The sequence below is a fragment of the Tinamus guttatus genome, unplaced genomic scaffold, assembly GCF_059628265.1.
Source record: "Tinamus guttatus ecotype Peru unplaced genomic scaffold, ASM5962826v1 Tinamus_guttatus_pri_ptg000434l, whole genome shotgun sequence".
Lineage (NCBI taxonomy): Eukaryota > Metazoa > Chordata > Aves > Tinamiformes > Tinamidae > Tinamus > Tinamus guttatus.
In genome coordinates this window covers 2,153,863-2,179,630 of record NW_028288968.1, presented here as the reverse complement: position 1 = coordinate 2,179,630, position 25,768 = coordinate 2,153,863, and the positions used below count along the sequence as shown (strand labels likewise).

The window sequence follows — 25,768 nt, the reverse complement described above, 5'->3', positions numbered from 1 at the left end:
GACCGCGGCGGCAGCGCGGGAAACTGAGGCACGAGTGGGCGAAATGCTTCGAAACCCACAAAAAACCCACCCTACATGCGTACTGGCTTGGCTGCGTTTTAGCAATAAATCAAAATTTTCAGGGATGTTTTTATTTCTGTTTTTTTTTTTTTTTTTAGCCTAAGGTAGAATCTGCAGTTTGATCCAAAAAAAAAAAAGCAATTTTAGGTCAAAAGACAGGAGGCCACCGAGGGGTTAGACACGACTATGCGCCCCATCAGTCCTATCCTACCTCACGTTGTCACTGTTTCAACGCCACGTCAAATGCACAAGTGGCTGGACCATGGCCCACCATGACCTGAAGTCTCCTCCTGGCCTTCAAAAGCTCCTGGTCTTCTAGGGCCTCCTGTCTTTGGCATCTGCAGTGGCCATGGGCACATCTGTGGGGACCTTGCTCCCCCACGAAGTCCATCCCCAGGTCATGGACTTCTTAGATGGTTGGAGAATCCATCACCGATCCTGGTGGTCTCCAACATGGAGACGTGCTTGGGTCATATTGAAGCTATAGGCAGATCATGAAGGTGAAGAATATCCAGGGATAGAGTCAGCATGTTGGTCTGTCTCGGGGAAGCCAGCGCTGAAGGCACTGAAGGCACCCAAGGACATGTTGGGACGGGACAACACACATCCCAGTGGTGGGCAGGAATGGGGTGTTGGGCATCCATGTTGCTGATGCTGTTGATGGCTTTTTGATGGTCATTGTGAGGGCTCCAGGACGGGTGGGAGGCCACCTTGGAGCTTTATGTGGGAGTGGGATCTCCCTGCAGACAGGCCTGGATGAACAGTTAAAGGAAGGGACTCACAGCCTGGTCCAAGCCATGGAAGACCAGGGACTGTTGCAGAACCCACACTCTTCTTGCCAGCAATGGGAGAGCAGAGATAGGAGAGAGAGAACCTCAAAGTGTGGGTCACATCTTAAAAGAGATGTAGATCTCTTGTGAGCCACAGGTCTCCCATCGTAAACGTTTAGGAGAAGTGAGAAGCCAATCTAGCTAAGGGCCTTCTATCTTCAATCTTCTATCTTCAAGCCTCTTGGGAAGGACGCTGTGTTCTTTCTTCCATTAGATTCCCACTATTTTTTGGTGTTTCTGTGGTGACTGTGGGCTCCAGAGCTCTGCTCCTCTGCTCCAGCTGCTTCTCTGGTCAACTTCAACTAAAGAAGGATACAGAGGAGCTTGGTCATGGGAATGATCCCCTGTGGCTGCATTACCACAAGTCGTCTGAAGTGTCCGAGGTGTTTTACACCCTGGGAACAGATCCAATTTGAGTTTGCTCCATATCATTGGGGCCAGAAGAGACTTTATTCAAAGCAGGGATTTTGCCTGCTGGGCTTTCTCCTCCCAGCTTCCAGCAAAGGAGTAGCAACAACTATATTGACTTAAACGATAGCCTGCTTAGCGAGGACTATGGCCTTTTGGAAAGATTTGGGGGATTAAGCAGAGGATTAGTAACACATGCATTAAGGACTCGTGGTTCCCAAACAAGCTGGCTTAATTAAGCAAAGATTAAAGCATGCTTCATTGACACCGATCTCTTTCAGGATTCAAAGTGTCGAGTTATTTGGTAGAATTTTATGCACTTGGCCGTGTTGCTCATTTAAGCACTTGCACTACTTTGAAAGTCGTCATCTGGGGGATTCGGGGAAGCTTAGACATTTATGGAGCCATAAAACCTTAGGCCATAAATTGCACATGATTAGAGTGTGTGTCACCATTGGTACTTCAAGTCATTAAAACCAAACGAAACAACAGAAAAAAAAAAAGCTGCCTCATATGTTCATCTTTAAAATCCTAGAAAATAAGTGCTGTAAAACTACACAAAAATTTGCCCTTATGTTCCAGTTAGTCAGCAAGCATTAAGCGAGATAATACATGTGCTTTGCAGCCACAACAGTAACTCTGCCAAGTGACACAGTCAACTTGTGAAAGGTTTCAGAGCTCTTCCAGAAGGCTTAGGAGATAGCCAAGCTGGCCAAGCTGTTGCAAGCCTTGAGTGATGCCTTTCCCAACTGTTGCATACCGCACAGAATGAATTCCTTTCAGGAAAAAAAAAAAAGGAAAAAAAAGGCAAAAAAAAGAAAAAAGCACATTAGTCTGGATAGTTCAAGTCATTCTGTTCTCCCATTCTCACTCCTTGAATCTTGTATAGATGTTACTTTTAGACCTCCTTGGTCTTCTTGTCTTAGCCAGAGAGACAGCCAGTGCAAAAAGTTGGTTTTATTAACAGTGAGGCCCTTATGCATATTTTTGAAGTACATTTCATCTTTTTGGAAGGTAAAGGAAAAAGGTATTTTGCTTTTACATCTTAAAGCTAATTGTTTTCACAGGATTTGTGAGAATATTTGGGAGTTGGGTCCAAACTCTTCTTGGGGCCAAACTCTTGTGGGTGGTGGCCAGGGACAGGACAAGGGGTCACGGGTGCAAGTTGAAGCCCAGGCAGCTCCATGTCCACGTGAGGAAGAAATTCCTTGGTGTGAGGGTGCCAGAGCCCTGGCACAGGCTGCCCAGAGAGGCTGTGGAGGCTCCTTCTCTGGAGATGTCCAACCCGCCTGGATGCCACCCTGTGCCCCGTGCTCTGGGTGTCCCTGCCAGAGCAGGGGCTGCACTGGGTGATCCCTAGAGGTCCCTTCCACCCTCAGCCATTCTGGGATTCTGGGATTTTTCATTGCTAGAGAGTCAGGACGTCCAGAAAAGCCCCATGAGCTGCAACTCATTGGAATCGTCTGCCATTTGTCAACGTTGTCTGCGGCGTTGAGGACTCTTGCTCAAAACCTCTTTGCTCAGTACAACAGGGGGACGGGTCTCTTTAACCGCAGCTTTGCAAGGTCCTTTGGAAAATTTGATTCCAGGGGCTCCCAGCCAATCCTTTTCCGTAAGAGAGAAAGGATATGAGGAGAAATGAGACGACCTCACATGGCCAAGAAGATGTCTGTCTTCTTGGCCCCTTTCTCCAGCCCTGCAGGAGGTCTCTGTGCACCACAGAGGTTAATCACAGCAATGATTCATCTCAAGTCGCACGTGGGAAGGGCTCCTTGCTGTAAGCAGCTGCTTGTGGCCACTGTTGGGAGCAGGACACCGGGAAGAAGATCCCTGTCTGCCACACTACAGCCACACTCAAACCCCTTAAAGGATATAAATCCATTTCTTTCCAGGTTGCTTTAGAAGACAGCTTTTCCTTAAAGCACGTATCCATCAACTTCCAAAGCAATTAGAAAGAGCAGAGTAGAAATAAGTCTTTGCATCTGGAGAACGAATAAAAATATATCCTTGCTAGTGCTCCAGCCTAGGAGCTGCAAAGACTCCCTCAAGCAAAGGGGGAAGCAAAGGAGAAGCCCAGCTGAGTGGACACGGATGAAGAGATGGGATTTTCTCCACCCTGGGCTGCTGGAATAGCTTCGAGGCAGAGCTGGTTGGGGGATTTCTGCTGGAAATATGTGTTTCCACTCAAACTGCCAGGATTTTGTGTAGAAACAAAAACTGAGGAAGGGATGGAGGAAGACACTGGAATATCAAAATGTCCCATTCTGATAGCCTTGACATGAAAATTTACATCTTGTAACCATTTGGGGCCATAATTTATTTAGGTAGGTTTTTTTTTTTTTGCATTATGATAGTGCATGCTAAAGGCTGCTACTGAGGCTGAATGCTTCAGTTGACAGCACCTTCTTAGCAGTTTCCTTTTGCTGAGAATTTAATCGCTTTTCTGTGCAGGTTCCCCCTTCATCCAAGCAGCTCGGCTGTCTCAGGCTGCAGGGATGTGCAGTGTTTGTCTGGAGGAGAAATTGTGAAGGATCCGGCTGGATGGACAGAGAACCATGGAAGTGAACGGAGAGGAGGAGTCTCCACTCGTATCCTCCTTGTGTGAGAAGTAGAAAGGTCCAAAAGGAACGGTATAAAACGCAGCCGTGCATGGACGAAACACACATGGGGAAATGCTAGAGATGGGCAAGCCAAAGCTCGGATAAATCATTGCTGGTTATCAGTAACAGATGCTCTTGGGGCCTCACTACACGGTACATCAAGGACAACCACTATCAGAAGCAGTGCTTCAATGTCAGCCCTGCAGAACTTAAGGAAGGAGAATGGGAGAAAACGTAGGAGAGGGAGAACTGGCACTAGATGGGATGAACCTAGGTCAAATGTTGGTGGAATAAGTGGCTTTTTCTCTTTATGCCTCCAGAGGACAAGGGAGATGGACGGTGACCTGCTGGAGAACAGGATCTGGCTGTTGGAGGCTGATGAGGAGGATGAAGATCTCCAGGGCTGTTGTGCGTATTTGGTCAGTGCTAAACTCGCTTGAAAAGACAACAAGTGCCTTGGGGAGGACGAGGGTGTGGAAAATTGGCAGCTTTTGCTCCTTAGAAAAAGGCATAATGAGAGCCAGTGGCTGGCAGCTGGTGCTAGAGAAGTTCACATGTGAAACGGAGCAAAATTAGCTAGGTGAAGAATTAAACAGGGGAGCAAATTATTCCTGAAATGGTGGTTTTTGGGGTTATGTGCATCACTATTTTCTTTGCACTGGAGCAAACAAACCAGAAAAACACCGAAACTTCCCACATTTTGGTTCAGCCTGAAGTTAAATGAAACTACTTTTTCCCTGCTTCCTTTTTTTTTTTTTTTTTTTTCCTCTGCTTCAGCAACAGCAAAAAGCAACGCTGGTTTAAATTAAACATTTCTCTGCCCTTTGGATTCTATGGGGCATCTCACAAAAACAAGTGTCAGGCCTAAAAGGTGAAATTTTAGTGCCCTCCTCTGAGACAGCACAGCAAAAAATGGTAACTTCTCTCTTCTCTCCTCTTTTATAGTAATTCGTGTGCTTGCGCAGAGCGGGATGACCACAGATCAGCTGTCCCCTCCATCCGAGGACACGTGTCCAGCGTCTCTCCTGGGACACCACCGGCATCCTTGCGGTAAGGACTTGCTCTAGCAGGGCCAGCTGCAGCTGGTGCCAGGCTGCCTGGTGTGGCCAGCAACAGGGGGACAGGGGCAGCCAAGGAGGCAATATTTAGGATGCAGGAGGAACGAGGAGGCAGCAGCTGTGAGATCTGTCTATAAAAAGGCTGGGAGCCGCCGCAGCGGGTTGGTCTCTGTCTTCTTGCTGCAGTTCTAAATATGTCTTTGGAGCCCAGATCGCAGGCAGGTCGGAGCTGTCACCACCACGCTACAACGCTCCTCTCCTTGGCCTTTCCATCTCCCAAGGAAGAAAGAAATCAGCCTCAAGATCTCGGGCTTGGAGTATTAAGGAGTTTGGGGTTGACTGAAGGCTGGGTACCTGGAGAATGGTGGCCCACGTTCGTGGTTTCTTCTATTGCCACGGAGGAACATGTGTCTCAGAAAGAGAAGATCTTGTCTGACCGGCAGGCTCAGTGCATGAGTTTTGGGTGGTTCTTGGTTTAGGCTGGAAACGAGTAGCTTCTCTGTGCTCACAGGTCACCTTTATTCCCAGCCAGAGGTCTGGGGCCCAGGATGATGACAACTGCGTTCGTAGATGCTGGATCTGAGGGAAGAATCATGCTGAGCTCAATTAGGTGTTGAATTCCCCCACTTTCAATGCAGACATAGCTGTGAACCCAATCTCCTTGCCTCACATTCCCTAAATCCATGGTATAGTCCTGAGCAGGAGCAACGCAATGGTCCCATCTGCCCCAGCGTTCAACATCCAAGGGGATCCAAGCTCTTCCCCAGACTCTTTCCAGCATTTCCTACAAGTCAGCTCATGGCTTTGCCCATCAGGCCAGCAGCTTTCTCCCTGTTCCTCTGATATTCTTCCAACCACTTTGATGCGTGCGGGTTCATAGTAAGAATGTTAATTTGGCCCCCTAAAATACCCAGTCGATTTACCGGTGGTGAAAACTCTGGTTTCAGGATGGCCAAGAGGATGGGAAGTCCCAGGAGAGACCTTGAGTGGGAATGAGTGGCCAGAGCAGGGAAGAAGGAGGACCAGGTGATAATGGAGAGGGTGAGAAAGTCTTGTACAACATCAGTGGTGCTGAAAGCAGCTGCCACTGAACAATCAAGGTTGACAGGGGATGTGTGGAAGATGTTGGCTCACCTTTTGCTCAAAGAACCTTACTTAGATGGGCTGGCTCAAAGTTTCACGCATGCGAGGTTTAAAAATATTCAAGAATGAAGTTTCCCCCATCTTCAGCTTCACTCTCCAATGTCCGACCACCTTCATGATTGTTTTTTCCCCCCTTAAACTGAGTCATTTTTTCCCTCGCTGCTTCTTGCCCTTTTGCCCTTGCCCTTTTTTGCTTCTTGTCCTTTTGCTGTGCATCTCCGGGAGGAGAGATACACCCTGGAGATGCCTTTGGATATCCACCATGCAGATCCTTACGGAGTCCTCAAGGTAGATCCAGAGCTGTGTTGGTTAAGGCTTGCAGGACGGGGTAGGGCTGGCACAGTGTCTTTATGCCAGCTCTTGGCATTAGGGCAAAGTGGTGGCCAGCAGGTAAGGCAAGTGGAGGGGCAGCATGTTCCTGTAAAAGTCAGCGAGGGCGTGAGGCAAAAGACCAAAAATTGCAGAATTAGGTCTAAAAATAGGCAAGATATAATGCATTGGCTTTGGATGATGATAAGGGAAGGATTGTGTCTTCTGGATAAAGTGCATCATAGCGGACTTCCCCAAGGTTCAGTATTTCTGCTTTTCTTTGGGGTGAACCTCTCTTAGAAAAAAAAAAAAAAGGGAAAATGCACCACACACAAGCTGTTAAATCACAAGAACTACCCCAGCTGGACACTAGCAGATCATGTCAACCCTTGCTGTGTCTGGGGATGCAAAGGAAAAGGAGCTCTGCTCCTTTAAGCTAGCAGAAAGCCTCTTTATATTCAGGTGGAGTCAAGCCTTCCTGTGCTATAAAGTTGCAGGCAGAGGCAGGGGCAGCAGCTGTTTTGCCTAGATCTTAGCAAGCCTCCACTCTCATCATGGTAAGAGCATGCCATATATTTATATTAGCCTCAACTTAATATATAGATTGTTTTCCAAGTGTACCGAGCTGAACAGATTGCTTGCTCTTTTCCTCTCCTTTCCTCTTGGGGCTGTTAATTCCAAGCAGTTTTGTTTAATTGCTGATTACCTTGCGACTTATTGAATCGATGTTTGCTCCTTATAAGGGAAACATGAGGGACTTAGTTGGATAAGGGAGATTTCAGTGGCCTCTTGCTGCTTTTTCCACTCTGGGGTTTGCAGCTCCTGGGATGGGACCGTGGAGTTGCAAAGGGCTTGACTCTTTAGTGCAAGTTGGGTTTTACTTTTCTGGGAGCCAGCGTATCTAGATGCACAACTGCGTGGCATATTAAACTTTAAACTTTGATACTCCTGGCACTTTTCCATGATTTTAGCACTTCCACTCTCGCACTGCCCCAGGGGAACTAGTGCAACTTGCAGAGACCTCAGGGTTTCTTCCTTAGGAGTGAGCTGCCATGTTGCCTTTGTCTGCTACAATCCCTTGGGATTAGATATTAAAGGAATAAAGATTTCTTTCCCCCCCTTTCCAGCTCTAGGTTTTTCATTGCATCTTTGCTCTAAAGAGTTTGCAGCTGTGAAACTTTAGTGGCTCAATCTGGTTACTAAAAAAACCTGCAGCCCTGAACGCTGCTGGCTGATCTTGCTGAAACTTTTCTCAAAGAACAGCCCAACTGTCACCTTATTTTGAATGCAAAAGAGCAACTCTTTGGGAAAAAATCTGCTGGTGTCCCTTTGCATGTTGCAAATGGGCGAAAACTTCAAAGTAGCCTTTGGCAAGCCAGCTTTTGAACTTGCTTCTTTTTATCTGGGGCTTCTTGCGTCTGCCTCGGTGATAAAACAGTTAACCATTTCCACGGTATTTCCATTGGGAAAATCAGCTGGACAACAATAGGCTGCCTATAGCCAGAGTCTGCAAAATGCACTCCGTCCTGATATGAAATACAAATGTTGGAGATTTGGGATTTAAAAAAAAAATCAAATCAAAAACCCCTTCCAAGTGTATTTGAGAAGGGGAGCGAACTGCGTAGCGTGAGCTGTGCTTTCCTCCTGCTGTTCCTGCAGGCCCCTTGTCTTTTCCCTATTTTTTTTCCATTGCCTCCGGGCTGGACGTGCCCCTCGGAGCAGGTGCTGGGCCTGGGGAGCTGGGAGAGGGCAGCGTGTGGAGCAGCTGTCCCGGCGAGCGCGGCTATTGCAACCATTTTGCTGGGAGGGATGGGCAAATGGCAGGCAGCATTTCCCAAATAGCGCAAATATCAGCGGGGAGAGAGGGGGCTTCAGCGTGGCCTCCACCCCCAGGAGAACTCCAGGCCTGGATCTGGATTAAGCGGCTGCTGGAGTCGGTGTCCACCCGCTCCTCTGCACGGCATCTGGTTTGCGGTGGGTGAACTGGACACGCAGTGGTTCTTCAGCTTGCTTGAATGCTGAGGAACGTCTTGACCCCTCAATGCTTGGAGGGAAAAGAGGGGAGAAGTTGTGTTACTTCCTTCTCCTGGTGCCTCCTGCTACTGCCATGAGCAGCTGGTGCCCAAGACCAGGTCTAGCATCGTTTTGGTGGTAGATGCTCAGCTGAAAAGGGCAGGGTGGCTTTGGCAGGTCAGTTGTGCCCAGGGTTGTGAGCGTTGAGGATGTTTGAGGCATGAGACACCCGCTTGTCTGAGATGGACTCCTTGGAGCAAGCTCCTTCATGGGGACCCCTGGCTCTGGGTAGGACTTGGGGTGAGCAGAAGCATGGAGCAAAAAGGAGTAGGATGAGTGGGTAGCAGCAGAGAGGAGACCTGAACTGAGCTGCCTCTCAGTGCCCTGGAAAATGCCCTCTGTGCCTGGAGTCCCTGGGAGGCCACACTGCCATGTGCATGGCCGGAATGGGGAGCCCTGCTTGGATGCTGGGACGTGGGTCCCTGTCCTTGCTGCAGAGGTGCTTTCATCTTGGTGGTGGCAGAGGTACCAATTACCAAGGGAAGCGTTCAGCCATCTACAGTCCCCAGCGTGGCTCCAGAAGATGGAGGTGCCTCCAGCCCTGCCCTGGAGGGAGTTACAGGCTCCTGGAGGGTGACCTGATTAAAAGGGGACTCCAAGCCTCTCCTCGGGTGTTGCCCTCGTTTGGGCCCCGGGCAAATACCAGTTTCTTCCAGCCTTGTTTCCTGGTGTGACTCCCAGCTCGGCTGTGGATTTCCCAGGTTCGGCTTTTCCCTGTTTAATGCGGAGCCCGGCTCAGGGAGGCCTGTGCCCCCATCTCCTTAGGACCCATCGTGTGGGACGAGGTGGAGGCAGTGGAGCACGAGCAAGAAGGAGCCAGCAGCGCTCAGCTGCTTCCTGCCTCAGCACCAAACCCATCGCCTGCTTCCTTCCTTCCTTCCCTTGGGTTGGAAAAGCCCTTCCTGGGGATGCTGTGTGCGTGGCTGGGCTGTGTCCAGCAGCCCCATGGATCAGAGGCTGATCCTTGCTCCAGCTCCTGGCAGTGGGTGGAAGTTTCCTGTTTCCCTAATCATCTGCCAGTAGCAAATGGCCCCAATGAGAGCTGTGGGGGCTACTGCTGAGTTGCAGGATGTCTAAAAATCTCCTTAACCAGCCGTTTCCCTTTCCAGAGGGAATGCATTTCCATCCACATCGGGCAGGCTGGCGTGCAGATGGGCAACGCCTGCTGGGAGCTGTACTGCCTCGAACACGGCATCCAGGCAGACGGGACCATTCCTGGCCCCAAGCTGGCAAAACCTGTGGAGCCGGAGCCCGAACAAGTGGATTCTTCTTTCGAGACCTTCTTCTGCGAGACGGCGTCTGGGAAGCACGTGCCCCGGGCCGTGTTCATAGACTTGGAGCCCACTGTCATTGGTAATAGCGGGGCAGATGGGTGTTGTGGCGTCTTCTTCCTTGACTTCTGAGCCTTGTGTTGCTGCCTGCATTGCCTGGCAGGTCCCTTTGCTCTGTTAAAATGTCTCCAGCCATCAGCAGCTGGATGGGCTTTGCAGTTCCAAATGGACCTGCAAGTGCCATTGCTCTTCCCACAGTCTTGTCTTCAGCTGATCCCTCCATTTAAGAGTGACCTGCTGTCTCAAGCAGGACCCTCAGCAAGTGTCAAGTTTATTGGGTTTATTAACCACAATTGGCTCTGGACTGAATTATGTGGGTCTGTGACCTGATGTGGTAGTGCTGGCTTTAAAGCTACCTCTGAAGCACCTCTGGGCATGTAGGTGCCACCAGTCCCATGGTTCTGTGGAAAATGGGTGTCTTGCTGTTGGCAGCTTTCTACTTTCCCTTCCAAAGGGAGTGAAGCTGGACTTCATTAATTGTCTTTGTAAGCGTGACCTAATCATGGCATTTTAATTTGATTTGGAATATCTTCCTAGAAAACAAACTCTTTTGCTCAGAAAGCTGGAGGAAACAACTCCCTGGCACCTGCTTCCATATTATCCTGCTCCTGCCTCCTAGGCTTCTCCTGTGGGTGAATGTGTCTGCTCCTATCTTACTGTCTGGGATGTGTGACTCAGTATTTCATTTAATGGAAGGAATGCAGACTTTTGTTTTGGTTCCACTTAATTTCTAGGCACCTTATCAAGGCATTAAACTGGGAATCTGAGTGAGCCAGCAGAATATGAAATGTATCCAGTGTTGAGACTGAGTAGATTTAATGACTCTTTGGAGGTGTCTATCAACCTCAATGACTGGGCAGAGCCCAGAGAAACTGCTCCTAGTGCCTCTGTTCACTAGATGCCTGGAGCTTGGTGGGATGAGCCTAGCTGAAATGTCAATACAGGAGGTGATGTTTCCTCTTCAACATGCCATAGAGCAGGTGGTGGAGACAGTGCTTCCAGCAACCTCAAGATGCTCTAGAAGAAGCACAAGTTACATGTGATAAAGTTACAGATCTTTACAAACCAAATTAGATTAGGATCTCAAGGTGGCAGCTGGAAGAAGGTGGAGGAGGTAATGAACTTGATAGTCTGGACAGTGTTTTCCCAACCCCTTTTATTATTCCCAGTATAATTAATCACACCATGACCATCAATTTGTTTGTAATCTCATTTTGCATGGGTTCCTGCAGGGTTTATGAGTTCTGTTTGTTAGTGTGGTAGAGTAACTGCTGTTTTCCATGACTGCTCCTCCTTGTAGATGAGATCAGGACTGGGACCTACCACGCGCTCTTCCACCCCGAGCAGCTCATCAGTGGCAAGGAAGATGCTGCCAACAACTATGCCCGTGGCCACTACACCATTGGGAAGGAGATCATTGACACCGTTCTCAGCAGAATCCGTAAAATGGTAAGAGGGAAAAGAAAGCATTTTCCTTAAAATAGCCCATCATGGATAATGCAATTAAATTTTGGGTTAATGCCTGGGTTAAAAAATAAATAAAAAAATAAAATAAAAGCGAAATTCCGCTCTCTGAGCTCAAGGTCTGCTGCTATTGTCGCTAGATTTGGGGGTTGGTAAAGAAAGGAGTTCTTAAGAAACGATATATCTGTTCTTAAAGCAACTGTCCTTGTGTATCAGAGTCATGGGCTGGAGCAAGAAAATGCTACATCTAAAATATGGAAGAAAGGGACTTTTGACCATAGGGAAGCCACACTCTGGTTATGCAAATGCAGAGATTAATTCTAAAGGAATTGGCTATGCTCAACTACCTATGGAAGTCCTCTGATTGATTAGCATATGTCTAATCAAAAGATGGTTAGTGGGAAAGTTAACTGAGTGAATCCACCCTTGGAAAGACAATGGCTAGAGTTTGTGGCTTTGCTTGAATGATTCTCTCCTGGCTAATAAGTGCTCCAAACAGATATATTCTTTTTTTTTTTTCCTGTATTACATTGGTTCCTTACTCCAGTATTCAGCTGAGATAAATTAAAAAGCCTTATTCTGCTGCAGGCTGACCAGTGCAGTGGTCTCCAAGGGTTCCTCGTCTTCCATAGCTTTGGGGGCGGCACAGGCTCTGGCTTCACCTCTCTCCTCATGGAGCGGCTCTCTGTGGAGTACAGCAAGAAGTCCAAGCTGGAGTTCTCTGTGTATCCAGCTCCCCAGGTCTCCACAGCTGTGGTGGAGCCCTACAACTCCATCCTCACCACCCACACCACCCTGGAGCACTCGGACTGCTCCTTCATGGTGGACAACGAGGCCATCTATGACATCTGCAACCGCAACCTGGACATTGAGCGTCCCACCTACACCAACCTCAACAGGCTCATTGGGCAGATTGTCTCATCTGTCACCGCCTCGCTGCGATTTAACGGGGCCTTGAACGTCGACTTGATTGAATTCCAGACCAACCTGGTGCCTTACCCACGGATACACTTCCCGCTCACCACCTATGCTCCCATCATCTCGTCGGAGAAAGCTTACCACGAGCAGCTATCGGTGCCGGAGATCACCAATGCTTGCTTTGAGTTCTCCAACCAGATGGTGAAATGCGACCCGCGCCGGGGCAAGTACATGGCCTGCTGCCTGCTGTACCGCGGCGACGTGGTGCCCAAGGACGTGAACGCGGCCATCGCGGCCATCAAGACGCGTCGCTCCATCCAGTTTGTGGACTGGTGCCCCACGGGCTTCAAGGTGGGCATCAACTACCAGCCGCCCACGGTGGTGCCCGGGGGAGACCTGGCCAAGGTGCAGCGAGCTGTGTGCATGCTGAGCAACACGACGGCCATCGCGGAGGCCTGGGCCCGCCTGGACCACAAGTTTGACCTGATGTACGCCAAGAGGGCCTTCGTGCACTGGTACGTGGGGGAGGGCATGGAGGAGGGGGAGTTTTCGGAGGCCAGGGAAGACCTGGCAGCTCTGGAGAAGGATTATGAGGAGGTTGGCAGGGACTCGGCTGATGGTGAAGAGGAGGAGGCTGATGAGGATGAGTACTAAGAAACACCTGTTTTTGAAGAAATTGAACCTCAGATCAAACAAACTCTGTCATCTGACTCAACTGGTCCCAAGTGCCTGGAGGTGCCACAGGATTGTCCTGAACTGCCACGCTACTGTTTGACCTACTACTCCTTTTCTGCTTGCATAGTCTATGTGCTCCTAATGCACTTCTGTAGCATGGGTGTCTTGAGCTTTATCACACTGCTGTGTATCCAAGAGTGAAGCTGACTAAGTGCCTGGCTTTGGGCTGGAGTCATCTTCTGCTTGGGAAGAGTCTCCTGGTAGTCCAGGGCAGTGTTGCAAGCTGCCTGCTTTGGTTTAAATGACATTTTTACTCTGGCTCTTACTGCAAAAGCACCTTTTTCAATTAGAAATGTACCAGTACACTTCTATGCAACTGCCTTTTGTATTTGAATAACATTTTGAATAAAGACTTTTTTTTTCTCCAAAGTCATAACTTTAGTCTTGATTTTTCTTTACAGTTCCCACTTGCCCTTTCTCTAAGATAGCATTTGAAGATGTGCTTCTGGCTGGACCAACACTGAGGATCCCAAAGCAGGGCTACTGCTATGAGGGAAATGTCCTCTGTTGTGCAGGGACTTGTCTGGCTCCAGCTGGATGCTGTTCATGGATGGCTGGGTGCCAGGTAGGAGCAGTCAGGGCATCACAGAATCCTTGGGGTTGGAAGGGATCCCTGGAGATCATGGTGTCCAGCCCTCTTGCAGGAGGAGATGACGCAGAGCAGTGTTCCGGATCATGTCCAGATGGAATTGGAAGGGATTGTCCTTCCAGGGAAGCAGATACCTGACTCAGGAGCACCTTCCTGGTGGGTCTCTGGTGAAGTCTGGAGGTGCTGGCCTGGCTTTACCTGAGTGGATCCTGGTGCCTGGGGCAGCAGAGTGGCTCTGAGCAGGGGCTCTTGGGCGTCTGCAGCTACTGGGGACATGAAACCAGGACCCTGCAGGTGGGGGGCAGAGGTTCTCCAAGCAGTGTGGTGGTCAGAGAAGGAAATACCATGAAGTTCCTGGTGCTATGATGGGCTTACAAACACTCCCTTGCCCTAGGGGATGGGCAAGAGGCTTGCCTCAATGCTTGCTTGGGACTCTAGGCTCTCCTCAGGGCAATAGCCTTAGAGGCAATGCTGCACCCCTCTGTCTACTCTCTATTCCTGGATCTACCTGTGCTTGGTGGCTGTAAGCAGAAACAGAGCTTCCTCGTGCTCTGGTTTTTTAAGATATAAGGTGCTGCTTCCAGGAATCTGGAGTCTCAGGAAGAGGACCACCCTCTTCCCTGGGCATTGTGGGATGTTCTCCAGGGTGATGCATTGGCTGGTGCCTGGGGATGATTAGAGGGTTGTGAAGATGCAGAAGCATTACCATGCCCAGGCAGAGGGTGGAAGGAGCTGCAGCTCCCTGGTGGCTGCTGATTGCTTCAAAAGCCAGGAGGACATTTTAACAGCAGGATCAGGGGGCAGGTAGAGTCTTAGGAACATCTCTGATGCTAAAACATGGGGCCTGTCCCACAGCTCACCTGGCTGTATGGGGCTCCCCTCTCAGGCTGGTCCTGGGGGGTAGAAAGCAGCTCCTGCCCCGTGTGATGGGTTCTCTCCTTCAACTCCAGCTCTGTGGTGGTGATGGATGCCCTGGAGGTGGGGTATACCTGGTGTCCCTCCACCATGGGACAAGCTCTACCCAAAGCTGCTGGCCTGAGGGCATCTCCTCTCACCTATCCCAGGCAGTTGCCTTTCCAGCCCCTTCATTCCTGGAGACTTGGCCAAGCCATGTCCTGGGCTGCCAGCTGGCTGTGCCTACACCATGTCCCATAGCACCGACTTTAACTCTCCCAGGGTGACTGCCCCATTTGGGGCTGTTAATGACTTGACCATGCTTGCTAGAGAAGCAAGGACTTATGACTCCATTCCCATGGTCAACATGCAGGGACCTTTCCAGTCATGGTTGCCACCGTTCCAAGGTTGTTTAACTCTCTGCAGGTGGCCAGGGCTGGAAGCCCTTGGTTAAATCCTCAGCAAACGTGAGTGCAGTGCAGTCTCCTCAGGGTGGACACAGGCTGAGAGTTGCTTGGAGGGAAGGAACGTGATCCCCGTGCTCTGGCAGCTTGGAAAGCCATCAGCACATTGCTGGGGCTGATGTAATTTCAACAGTCATTTATTGCTGAAATCCATTACTTTGGCACATGCATCAGTGCAGCCCTGCTCCAGCACCTCCCACGACTGCAGCTTTGTAAGGGAGTGAAAGGAAAGGTTTTCCTTGTGTAAAGGGAAGAGCAGTCATTCCTTGATGGTCATGAAGGATGCCTTGTCCCCTCTCCACGTGGCACAGCCCCCAGGTCTGCTTCTCAAAGCAGTGCCCGCTGCAAGGCCATGCTGCAGCTCAGCTCCTCCTGCCACAGCAAGGCCAGTCCTGAGCTCTGCAGATAATGACACGTGGGGCAGCCCACAGGAGCGGGGTTCTTGGGATGTCACTGTCATCCCCTCTGGGCTGAGCTGAGGGCCATCATGCCCTCAGATAGCAGGGATGCTGCTGCTCTTGCAAGGGCACGAGCAGAGTTTTCTGCAGCTCATGAGATCCAGGACAGCCATTCTAGCCTGTGTCTCCTGCAGGGAGGCAGGAGCCCACGTACTGCTCCAGTCCTGGACCAGAAAAGCAAGCAATTGAAGGGCCAGCTTCTAGCCAAAGCAAACCTTACTCTGCTCCTGGTCCCTCATCCAAGCAGGACAGGCACCTGCCCAAGCTGCCTGCACCTGCCCAGAGCCTTTTGTTTCTGCTTCGTCTCCTCTCTATGCTGGGGAAAGCATAGAGATCTCCTGGGGGTCTTCAACACCTGAAGCAGCTCCTTTGCAGCCAAGCATGCCCAAGTGCCACCACAAAGCTGCATCAGGAGGAACCAGGAACCTCAAGGAAGACCCTCAAGAACATATTGTCTCTCCCATAGTCTCTGCACCACCAGCCACACTCCCCTATGCTCCTTAGCTCCCCAAGGCCAAGGGCAGCTCAAGGTGAGCCAGCCCCTGGGAGCTCTGTTGACCTTGGGAGGTTGCCACCCCCAGGAGCCAGCTGAGTAATGGCGAGTGCAGACAGGCTTTAATGTATAATGATCCCCCCACCCTTGCCTCAGGTTGTTTAAACTTTCCTCCAGTGCAACCCAGAGCCAACATTGTCAGCCTTTCAATTACAGGCTGACACGAGATCCAGAGTCTCTGCTGCATCTCAGCCAGCTCATTTTCTTGGAGCACTTGCTGGGAAGGAGACTCCCAGATGGAGAAATAACCTGCTCCAGTTCACGGAGCAGATCTGCAAAGATTGAGTTAAATCCCCCCCTCCTTTTTCAGCTCATTAGCCCTTTGCATGGATTCATGCATCCTGCCCTAGAGAAGTCCTACCTCGGGCTAACTGAGTAGCACAAGAGAAGAAAAAAATTAATTAGGAGACCACTGCTTGCTTTATAGCCAGGAACAAACTTGGCTATGGGTCACATGCTTTTACAGGGGGCTGACAGACAGCTGAAGTATTCAAATTCCCCCTTCCAGACTTCAATTAGACTTCCAGGGAGACTGAGCACTGGCAGCCCTACATGGATTGCTTTAGCAGGGCTCTGGACAGGGAGGGGATGGGAGAAACCTGATCCTGCTCCATCTCAGGGCAGCCAGCTGCATGGAAAACCCAGAGCTGACAGCACCTCTGCACATGAGAGGCCAGGGGCAGCCAGAGGCCCCATGGGACAGGTCCTCACTGCTCATCTTGGCACTTCTCCCCAGGGCAGAGGAGTCACATCACCATCAGCCACCCTAAATCACAGGGTCCTGCCCAGCCTGGGACTGATCTACTCCCAGAGGGAGTGATACAGCCACATCAGAGTGGCTGGGAAGGCCCCAGGGTAGGATTGAAGTGATCATCAAAATATAAGAGATCCCCGAGAGTCAGGTTGGTGGAACAACAAGACAGGACAAGGAGAGGCTTTGCTGGACATCATGTATTGGACAAATTTTCATCTATACATACAAAAGCTTTGAACCACAAGTCACTTCTGGCCAAGCCAGAGTTTCCAAGCCATATTTAGACAGAGCCTGCTATTCTCTTCTCTGGAGAGAATGGCCAAACCAGAATATCAGACGCTTTATAAGCCAGCTGCCTTCCCAGAGATAAAAGATTTACTCCTCCTCTGCAAAGTCCCTGCCAACCTCCTCATAATCCTTCTCCAGAGCTGCCAGGTCTTCCCTGGCCTCGGAAAACTCCCCCTCCTCCATGCCCTCCCCCACGTACCAGTGCACGAAGGCCCTCTTGGCGTACATCAGGTCAAACTTGTGGTCCAGGCGGGCCCAGGCCTCCGCGATGGCCGTCGTGTTGCTCAGCATGCACACAGCTCGCTGCACCTTGGCCAGGTCTCCCCCGGGCACCACCGTGGGCGGCTGGTAGTTGATGCCCACCTTGAAGCCCGTGGGGCACCAGTCCACAAACTGGATGGAGCGACGCGTCTTGATGGCTGCGATGGCCGCGTTCACGTCCTTGGGCACCACGTCGCCGCGGTAGAGCAGGCAGCAGGCCATGTACTTGCCCCGGCGCGGGTCGCATTTCACCATCTGGTTGGAGAACTCAAAGCAAGCATTGGTGATCTCTGGCACTGACAGCTGCTCGTGGTAAGCTTTCTCCGACGAGATGATGGGAGCATAGGTGGTGAGGGGGAAGTGTATCCGTGGGTAAGGCACCAGGTTGGTCTGGAACTCAGTCAGGTCGACGTTCAGAGCACCGTCAAATCTCAGCGAGGCAGTGATGGAAGACACTATCTGCCCAATGAGCCTGTTGAGGCTGGTGTAGGTGGGACGCTCTATGTCCAGGTTGCGGTTGCAGATGTCATAGATGGCCTCGTTGTCCACCATGAAGGAGCAGTCCGAGTGCTCCAGGGTGGTGTGGGTGGTGAGGATGGAGTTGTAGGGCTCCACCACAGCTGTGGAGACCTGTGGGGCTGGATACACAGAGAACTCCAGCTTGGACTTCTTGCTGTACTCCACAGAGAGCCGCTCCATGAGGAGGGAGGTGAAGCCAGAGCCTGTGCCTCCCCCAAAGCTGTGGAAGACCAGGAACCCTTGGAGACCATCACACTGGTCAGTCTGCAGCACCAAGGAAAGAGTCAGCAAAACCAAGTTATTGACGTGACTCCAGTCTCACTGCACTTTTTAACCTCAAATGAGGCTTAAGGGCTGGGCTTCCCCATCAGCTTTAAGACCACACTGCTCTACTGCTCATATGCACCCTCCACTGCTCACCTGGCACTTTCTGTTAGACAGAGACAGAAACCTGCCACCTCTTAGAGACCTTGGTTTTAGCAGGAGAGAGGCCTGTGGACAGTTTGGCCTAGATGGCTTCAAGTATAATGAGCTGAGAACAGGAAAAACTGTAAGGCCACTAAGAGGATATATCCAGAGCAAGACTCTTAGTGCTGGTATAACACTTCCAGATGTCTGTGTGCATGGAAAGCTTGTACTCCAAGGCCAAATGCATGGACATGAGACACCCGAGAGGAGACAACAGCCCAAAACTGGGAGGCCACATCACTAAGTTGAAACCAGGCACTTTAGGCACCCCTTTCTTTTCCCTCAAGTCCCAACCAGCAAGTTACTCCCTTCCCACCATGGCCATCCCATCCTGTTGTCCCAGCAGTGACACACTCAACCCAGGAGACTTCCATGCAGCTGTGCCTATGCTGCCTCGCTCCATGGCCATGGAAGCCACCACCACAGAGCATTAGGAGCAAAGCCGCACGCGTGTTGTTACCATTTTACGAGCCCTCTCAGCAACAGAGTCAATGATCTCCTTCCCAATGGTGTAGTGGCCTCGGGCATAGTTGTTGGCAGCATCTTCCTTGCCACTGATGAGCTGTTCCGGGTGGAAGAGCGTGCGGTAGCTACCAGTCCTGATCTCATCTGCAAGAGGTTGGAAGCTCATGAGTGCCCTGGGCAGATCCACCACCACCTGCCAAGAGGCTTGCCCTCATTTGGGGAAATGCCCTTTCCCAGCAAAGCCAGCAACCTCCCCCACAGCTCTCAGAGCCAGCGCTGACATACGAGGCCCGAAAGCTTAGGGAGCTCCAACAAGAGGCCTGCACATCTTTCATGCCTTACCAATGACCGTGGGCTCCAGGTCCACAAATATTGCTCTGGGCACATGCTTCCCTGAGCCACTCTCACTGAAGAACGTCCCAAAGGAAGAGTCTGCTGGCCCTGCAGAAGCCTCAGAGGAGATGGTGCCATCTGGCCAGATCCCATGCTCCAAACAATACAATTCCCAGCACGAATTGCCCATCTGCACTCCAGCTTGGCCAATGTGGACAGAAATACACTCCCTCTGCAAGGGGATGGCAGACAGAAGGACGTTAGGAGAATGCCCACACCAGCACCTGAGGCTTTGCTGATGGAGAACACGGCAGACAGCACAGGAGCTCCCAGGCCACAGGACAAGAGCAGCATTTGCACAGCTCAGTGACAACAGGGACACTTCTCCCAGAGCAGGCACCCAGGAGCTGCAGAACTAGCAACAAGGGAGACTGCAACTTGCCTGAGGGGCTGATGCTTATGGCAAGGCAGGTGCAGAGGGACACACAGGGCAGGAGGTCCCCCTGCACCCCTTGGCTACCCTTGCCCTGCTCTGCAGGGCTGCTGCCAGCACAGCCTGCAAGGCAGATCAGCAAGACCAGGCACCACGAGCAGGAGAGGCTGCTCACGCTGCTCCTGCTCTGCCAGCCCTGCCTTGGGCAGGAGGCAGGACACACCAAGCCCTCCCAGGTGGTTCCTCTGGGGCTCTTACATGGGCAGGGAGGGACTGAGCAACAAAGTCAGCTTTTTGCCTCCTCTCTGCCTACACCAAGAGCAGGAACAGCCAGCTGGAGACTGTTAGAGAGGCTACAAGCAAGAACACACAGAGCCTGCTCATTCACATGCTCCATATGGGAGCCAGCCATTGTCCCATGGAGCTACTAGGGTGGAACCAGAGGAGGAGACCCCTTGTCTCAGGAAGGCAACAGCTTAGCTATGCCTTGAATCAAGAGACTGCTGAAATGAGACTTCAGGACTCAAAGAGAGACTGGACTAGGAGATATCAACCAAGAGTTGAAAGTGACTTTTTCCTCTAGTCATTTAGGAAGCTCTCACCTGCAGAACATTTAAGCTAAGAGTCTCATATGCTCAGCCAAGGCTTATTCTGCCCTAGTCCCCTGGGCAGGACACCACACTAGACACCCAACACAGCCACTCCAATCACACACACAAACATAAGGCAACATCCTACACCAAAGCAGAAGGTCCTGCCCCACACAGGGGCCATTTGGCATATCAGCTCTACACTAACCACCAAACATTCCTCTTCCTACTCAAGAAGCAGCCCAAGGACATCCTTAACAAACCCCCTACCCCAGGGCCACAGGCCTGATGAACTAGCTGCTGTAAGCAGAGGAGGAGAAACCCCAGCCCTGCCTTGGTATCAGAGATGACCAGCAAGACCTTCTAAGGAAACTTTGCAGGACACAAGAGGCAGGTCTGGAAGTGCTTCAGCCTTTGCAATAGCTTACTCCTCCCCAGGCCAAGAAAAGCTGCTGGGCACCACACTTGCAAGCCCAGAGCAAGATCCTAAGCTCCCACCAGCACCCATTTTCCACCCCAAGACATCTTTCTTCAGACCTTACATACTTCTCAGCTCATTACTTCTTCCTCACCAAGCTGGAAGAAACAGAAAATCTACCTCTAGCCTCACCCTCCTGCTGAGCTGCAAAGGACCAGCCAGAGCAGCTAAAGTTACTCAGAGAGAAAGCCCTCCTCAAGCCCCAACACCTCCTCACCATGATGGGGAACCACCTGAGCTCCTCACTGAAACCTCACCTCCTTCTCAGGGCATTTTATAGCAGGAGAGCTGGTCTCACCATTAAAGGGGCAGTGTGACCTCCTGCTGGCTCCTGCCCTTTTCTCCTGTGCACACCTGATAGCCAAGTCCTCTGAAGTTTCTGCTCCTAGAGAGGTAGCAATATGGGGTAATCAACATGCAATTCAGAGGGAATTGCTCCTGAAGATGTGTAGGGTTGGAGGTTTCTTTGGCATTTAATCACTAATACGGCACTGCGTGTCTAATATTAATTGCTGTAAAAACAGGAAAATAGCTTCAATTTTTTTCTTGAGGGAGTATCTGGGTTATTTTGAGGGGTTTTCTTTAAGATGAGGTTATTTTTAAGCCTTCTTTGCAGTCATCAGGGCTGGACCACCCTGGACCTGCTTGTGATGGATCATGTGGATGTGATCCCTGCTTGGGTCACGGGTAAAGCTGAGCTGGCTGAGACTGCCAAGGATGTGTAGGGAAAGGGGTGGTTGCAAGGTGGCTTTAAATCTGAAGGGTCTCCTTCCCCCAGGAGGAACTGGGAAGTCTCTCTGCAGTCTTTCTGACCAATATTTCTTTTCCATTCCCAACACATGAGGTTGTGTGGGGAGATGGGACAGAGCAGAAGTTGGTGGAACATATAGCTGGGTTGAGGGAAACTTTGGACAGGCCACAATGCCCAGCTGGATCCAAGCGAATAGCCAGTGGAAGTGATGGGAGAACAAAGCATTGGAAGCCTCAAGAGATCACAGATTTAATAGAAACCTTCCTGACGTGACACTCTCCCCTGCTCCTTATTCTGTTCTGGAAATCAGGTCATCCCAGACAACTGCAGATTTGTCTATGTGACGACCATTTACAAGATTATTTAGTCTGGAGAGGAGAACGCTCAGAGAAGACCTTATCACTCTCCACAACTACCTGAAAGGAGGTTGTAGTGAGGCAGGGGTCAATTCTTCTCCAAAAATATCTACTGATAGGTTAAGAAGAAATGGTGTCAAGCTGAGCCAGGGAAAGTTCACGTTAGACATCAGGAAAAAATTCTATACAGAAAAAGTGGTGATGAATTGGAACAGGCTGCCGAGAGAAGTGGTGGTGTCATCATCCCTGGTAGCGTCCAGGAAACGTGTAGATGAGGCTCTTAGGGACATGGTTTAACAGGTATGGGGTTGAAGTATGGGGTTGAAAGACAAAAAAACCCCAACCCAACTGACCTCTAGGAGCAATTTCTTCTAGGTATGTTGGTTGCCCCAAATTGCTACCTCTTTAAGAGCAGAAACTTCAGAGGACTTGGCTATCAGGTGTGCACAGGAGAAAAGGGCAGGAGCCAGCAGGAGGTCACACTGCCCCTTTAATGGTGAGACCAGCTCTCCTGCTATAAAATGCCCTGAGAAGGAGGTGAGGTTTCAGTGAGGAGCTCAGGTGGTTCCCCATCATGGTGAGGAGGTGTTGGGGCTTGAGGAGGGCTTTCTCTCTGAGTAGCTTTAGCTGCTCTGGCTGGTCCTTTGCAGCTCAGCAGGAGGGTGAGGCTAGAGGTAGATTTTTCTGTTTCTTCCAGCTTGGTGAGGAAGAAGTAATGAGCTGAGAAGTATGTAAGGTCTGAAGAAAGATGTCTTGGGGTGGAAAATGGGTGCTGGTGGGAGCTTGGGATCTTGCTCTGGGCTTGCAAGTGTGGTGCCCAGCAGCTTTTCTTGGCCTGGGGAGGAGTAAGCTATTGCAAAGGCTGAAGCACTTCCAGACCTGCCTCTTGTGTCCTGCAAAGTTTCCTTAGAAGGTCTTGCTGGTCATCTCTGATACCAAGGCAGGGCTGGCAGAGCAGGAGCAGCGTGAGCAGCCTCTCCTGCTCGTGGTGCCTGGTCTTGCTGATCTGCCTTGCAGGCTGTGCTGGCAGCAGCCCTGCAGAGCAGGGCAAGGGTAGCCAAGGGGTGCAGGGGGACCTCCTGCACTGTGTGTCCCTCTGCACCTGCCTTGCCATAAGCATCAGCCCCTCAGGCAAGTTGCAGTCTCCCTTGTTGCTAGTTCTGCAGCTCCTGGGTGCCTGCTCTGGAGGAAGTGTCCCTGTTGTCACTGAGCTGTGCAAATGCTGCTCTTGTCCTGTGGCCTGGGAGCTCCTGTGCTGTCTGCCGTGTTCTCCATCAGCAAAGCCTCAGGTGCTGGTGTGGGCATTCTCCTAACATCCTTGTGTCTGCCATCCCCTTGCAGAGGGAGTGTATTTCTGTCCACATTGGCCAAGCTGGAGTGCAGATGGGCAATTCGTGCTGGGAATTGTATTGTTTGGAGCATGGGATCAGGCCAGATGGCACCATCTCCTCTGAGGCTTCTGCAGGGCCAGCAGACTCTTCCTTTGGGACCTTCTTCAGTGAGAGTGGCTCAGGGAAGCATGTGCCCAGAGCAATATTTGTGGACCTGGAGCCCACGGTCATTGGTAAGGCATGAAAGGTGTGCAGGCCTCTTGTTGGAGCTCCCTAAGCTTTCGGGCCTCGTATGTCAGCGCTGGCTCTGAGAGCTGTGGGGGAGGTTGCTGGCTTTGCTGGGAAAGGGCATTTCCCCAAATGAGGGCAAGCCTCTTGGCAGGTGGTGGTGGATCTGCCCAGGGCACTCATGAGCTTCCAACCTCTTGCAGATGAGATCAGGACTGGTAGCTACCGCACGCTCTTCCACCCGGAACAGCTCATCAGTGGCAAGGAAGATGCTGCCAACAACTATGCCCGAGGCCACTACACCATTGGGAAGGAGATCATTGACTCTGTTGCTGAGAGGGCTCGTAAAATGGTAACAACACACGTGAGGCTTTGCTCCTAATGCTCTGTGGTGGTGGCTTCCATGGCCATGGAGCGAGGCAGCATAGGCACAGCTGCATGGAAGTCTCCTGGGTTGAGTGTGTCAATGCTGGGACAACAGGATGGGATGGCCATGGTGGGAGGGGAGTAACTTGCTGGTTGGGACTTGAGGGAAAAGGGGTGCCTAAAGTGCCTGGTTTCAACTCAGTGATGTGGCCTCCCAGTTTTGGGCTGTTGTCTCCTCTTGGGTGTCTCATGTCCATGCATTTGGCCTTGGAGTACAAGCTTTCCATGCACACAGACATCTGGAAGTGTTATACCAGCACCAGGAGTCTTGCTCTGGATATATCCTCTTAGTGGCCTTACAGCTTTTCCTGTTCTCAGCTCATTATACTAGAAGCCATCTAGGCCAAACTGTCCCCAGGCCTCTCTCCTGCTAAAACCAAGGTCTCTAAGAGGTGCCAGGTTTCTGTCTCTGTCTAACAGAAAGTGCCAGGTGAGCAGTGGAGGGTGCATATGAGCAGTAGAGCAGTGTGGTCTTAAAGCTGATGGGGAAGCCCAGCCCTTAGGCCTCATTTGAGGTTAAAAAGTGCAGTGAGACTGGAGTCACGTCAATAACTTGGTTTTCTGACTCTTTCCTTGGTGCTGCAGACTGACCAGTGTGATGGTCTCCAAGGGTTCCTGGTCTTCCATAGCTTTGGGGGAGGCACAGGCTCTGGCTTCACCTCCCTCCTCATGGAGCGGCTCTCTGTGGAGTACAGCAAGAAGTCCAAGCTGGAGTTCTCTGTGTATCCAGCTCCCCAGGTCTCCACAGCTGTGGTGGAGCCCTACAACTCCATCCTCACCACCCACACCACCCTGGAGCACTCGGACTGCTCCTTCATGGTGGACAACGAGGCCATCTATGACATCTGCAACCGCAACCTGGACATAGAGCGTCCCACCTACACCAGCCTCAACAGGCTCATTGGGCAGATAGTGTCTTCCATCACTGCCTCGCTGAGATTTGACGGTGCTTTGAATGTCGACCTGACTGAGTTCCAGACCAACCTGGTGCCTTACCCACGGATACACTTCCCGCTCACCACCTATGCTCCCATCATCTCGTCGGAGAAAGCCTACCACGAGCAGCTGTCGGTGCCGGAGATCACCAATGCTTGCTTTGAGTTCTCCAACCAGATGGTGAAATGCGACCCGCGCCGGGGCAAGTACATGGCCTGCTGCCTGCTGTACCGCGGCGACGTGGTGCCCAAGGACGTGAACGCGGCCATCGCGGCCATCAAGACGCGTCGCTCCATCCAGTTTGTGGACTGGTGCCCCACGGGCTTCAAGGTGGGCATCAACTACCAGCCGCCCACAGTGGTGCCCGGGGGAGACCTGGCCAAGGTGCAGCGAGCTGTGTGCATGCTGAGCAACACGACGGCCATCGCGGAGGCCTGGGCCCGCCTGGACCACAAGTTTGACCTGATGTACGCCAAGAGGGCCTTCGTGCACTGGTACGTGGGGGAGGGCATGGAGGAGGGGGAGTTTTCGGAGGCCAGGGAAGACCTGGCAGCTCTGGAGAAGGATTATGAGGAGGTTGGCAGGGACTCGGCTGATTGTGAAGAGGAGACTGATGATGAGTACTAGCAAACTTGTGTCTCTTTTTGAAGAAGTTAAAGCTCAGATCAAATAGAAACTCTGTCATCTGACTCAACTGGTCCCAAGTGCCTGGAGGTGCCACAGGATTGTCCTGAATTGCGACACTACTCTTTGACCTACTACTCCTTTTCTGCTTGCATAGTCTATGTGCTCCTAATGCACTTCTGTAGCGTGTGTGTCCTGAGCTTTCACACTGCTGTATATTCAAGAGTGAAGCTGACTAAGTGCCTGGCTTTGGGTTGCGGTCATCTTCTGCTTGGGAAGAGGTTCCTGGTGCCTGCCAAGAGCACCTCTTCAATTAGAAATGTACTGGTACCGTTCTATGCAACTATCTCTTGTATTTGAATAAAGATTCTCTTTTTGCTCTGAGTTCCCTGGCTTTAATCTAGGCTGTTTCTTGCATTTCAAATGTTCTCTTAGGGGATGAGTAAGCACTGATGAATATAAGCTACTTGCTAGCCCAACACTGAGGATCCCAAAGCAGCCCTATTGTTGTGACAGAAACGTTGTCTGTGCAGGGGCTTGTCTGGTTTGAGTTGGATGCTGTTCTGGTCCCTAACAGGTCAATTTTGAGCAGGCAGGGCACCACAGAACCCTTGAGGTTGGAAGGGATTTTGGGAAAATC

The 25,768-nt window shown here is 51.1% G+C and overlaps 3 protein-coding genes across 4 annotated transcripts; 2 read left to right on the top strand and 1 right to left on the bottom strand.

Annotated features, from left to right (window-relative positions):
* The first annotated feature begins 9,593 nt into the window (after positions 1-9,593).
* Positions 9,594-12,848, top strand: LOC104568151 (tubulin alpha-1D chain). Its single transcript, XM_010215039.2, has 3 exons — positions 9,594-9,834; positions 11,113-11,261; positions 11,865-12,848. Exons 1-3 carry the CDS (start codon positions 9,633-9,635, stop codon positions 12,846-12,848), a joined length of 1,335 nt encoding a protein of 444 aa, XP_010213341.2. The 5' UTR covers positions 9,594-9,632.
* Positions 12,849-17,016: 4,168 nt separating this feature from the next.
* Positions 17,017-19,207, bottom strand: LOC104578508 (tubulin alpha chain). Its single transcript, XM_088531836.1, has 3 exons — positions 18,985-19,207; positions 18,638-18,786; positions 17,017-17,973 (listed from the first exon to the last, which is right to left on the bottom strand). The coding sequence occupies exons 1-3, from the start codon at positions 19,163-19,165 to the stop codon at positions 17,017-17,019; spliced, it is 1,287 nt and encodes a 428-aa protein (XP_088387962.1). The 5' UTR covers positions 19,166-19,207.
* A 2,939-nt stretch (positions 19,208-22,146) lies between these two features.
* On the top strand, positions 22,147-25,131 carry LOC148593184 (tubulin alpha chain-like). Of its 2 annotated transcripts, none has more exons than XM_088531811.1 (4): positions 22,147-22,160; positions 22,925-23,147; positions 23,346-23,494; positions 24,154-25,131. In XM_088531811.1, exons 1-4 carry the CDS (start codon positions 22,158-22,160, stop codon positions 25,129-25,131), a joined length of 1,353 nt encoding a protein of 450 aa, XP_088387937.1. In that variant the 5' UTR covers positions 22,147-22,157. The 2 variants fall into 2 exon arrangements, with proteins under 2 accessions (XP_088387937.1, XP_088387938.1); XM_088531812.1 differs by lacking the exon at positions 22,147-22,160 and adding an exon at positions 22,215-22,245.
* The last annotated feature ends 637 nt before the right edge of the window (positions 25,132-25,768 follow it).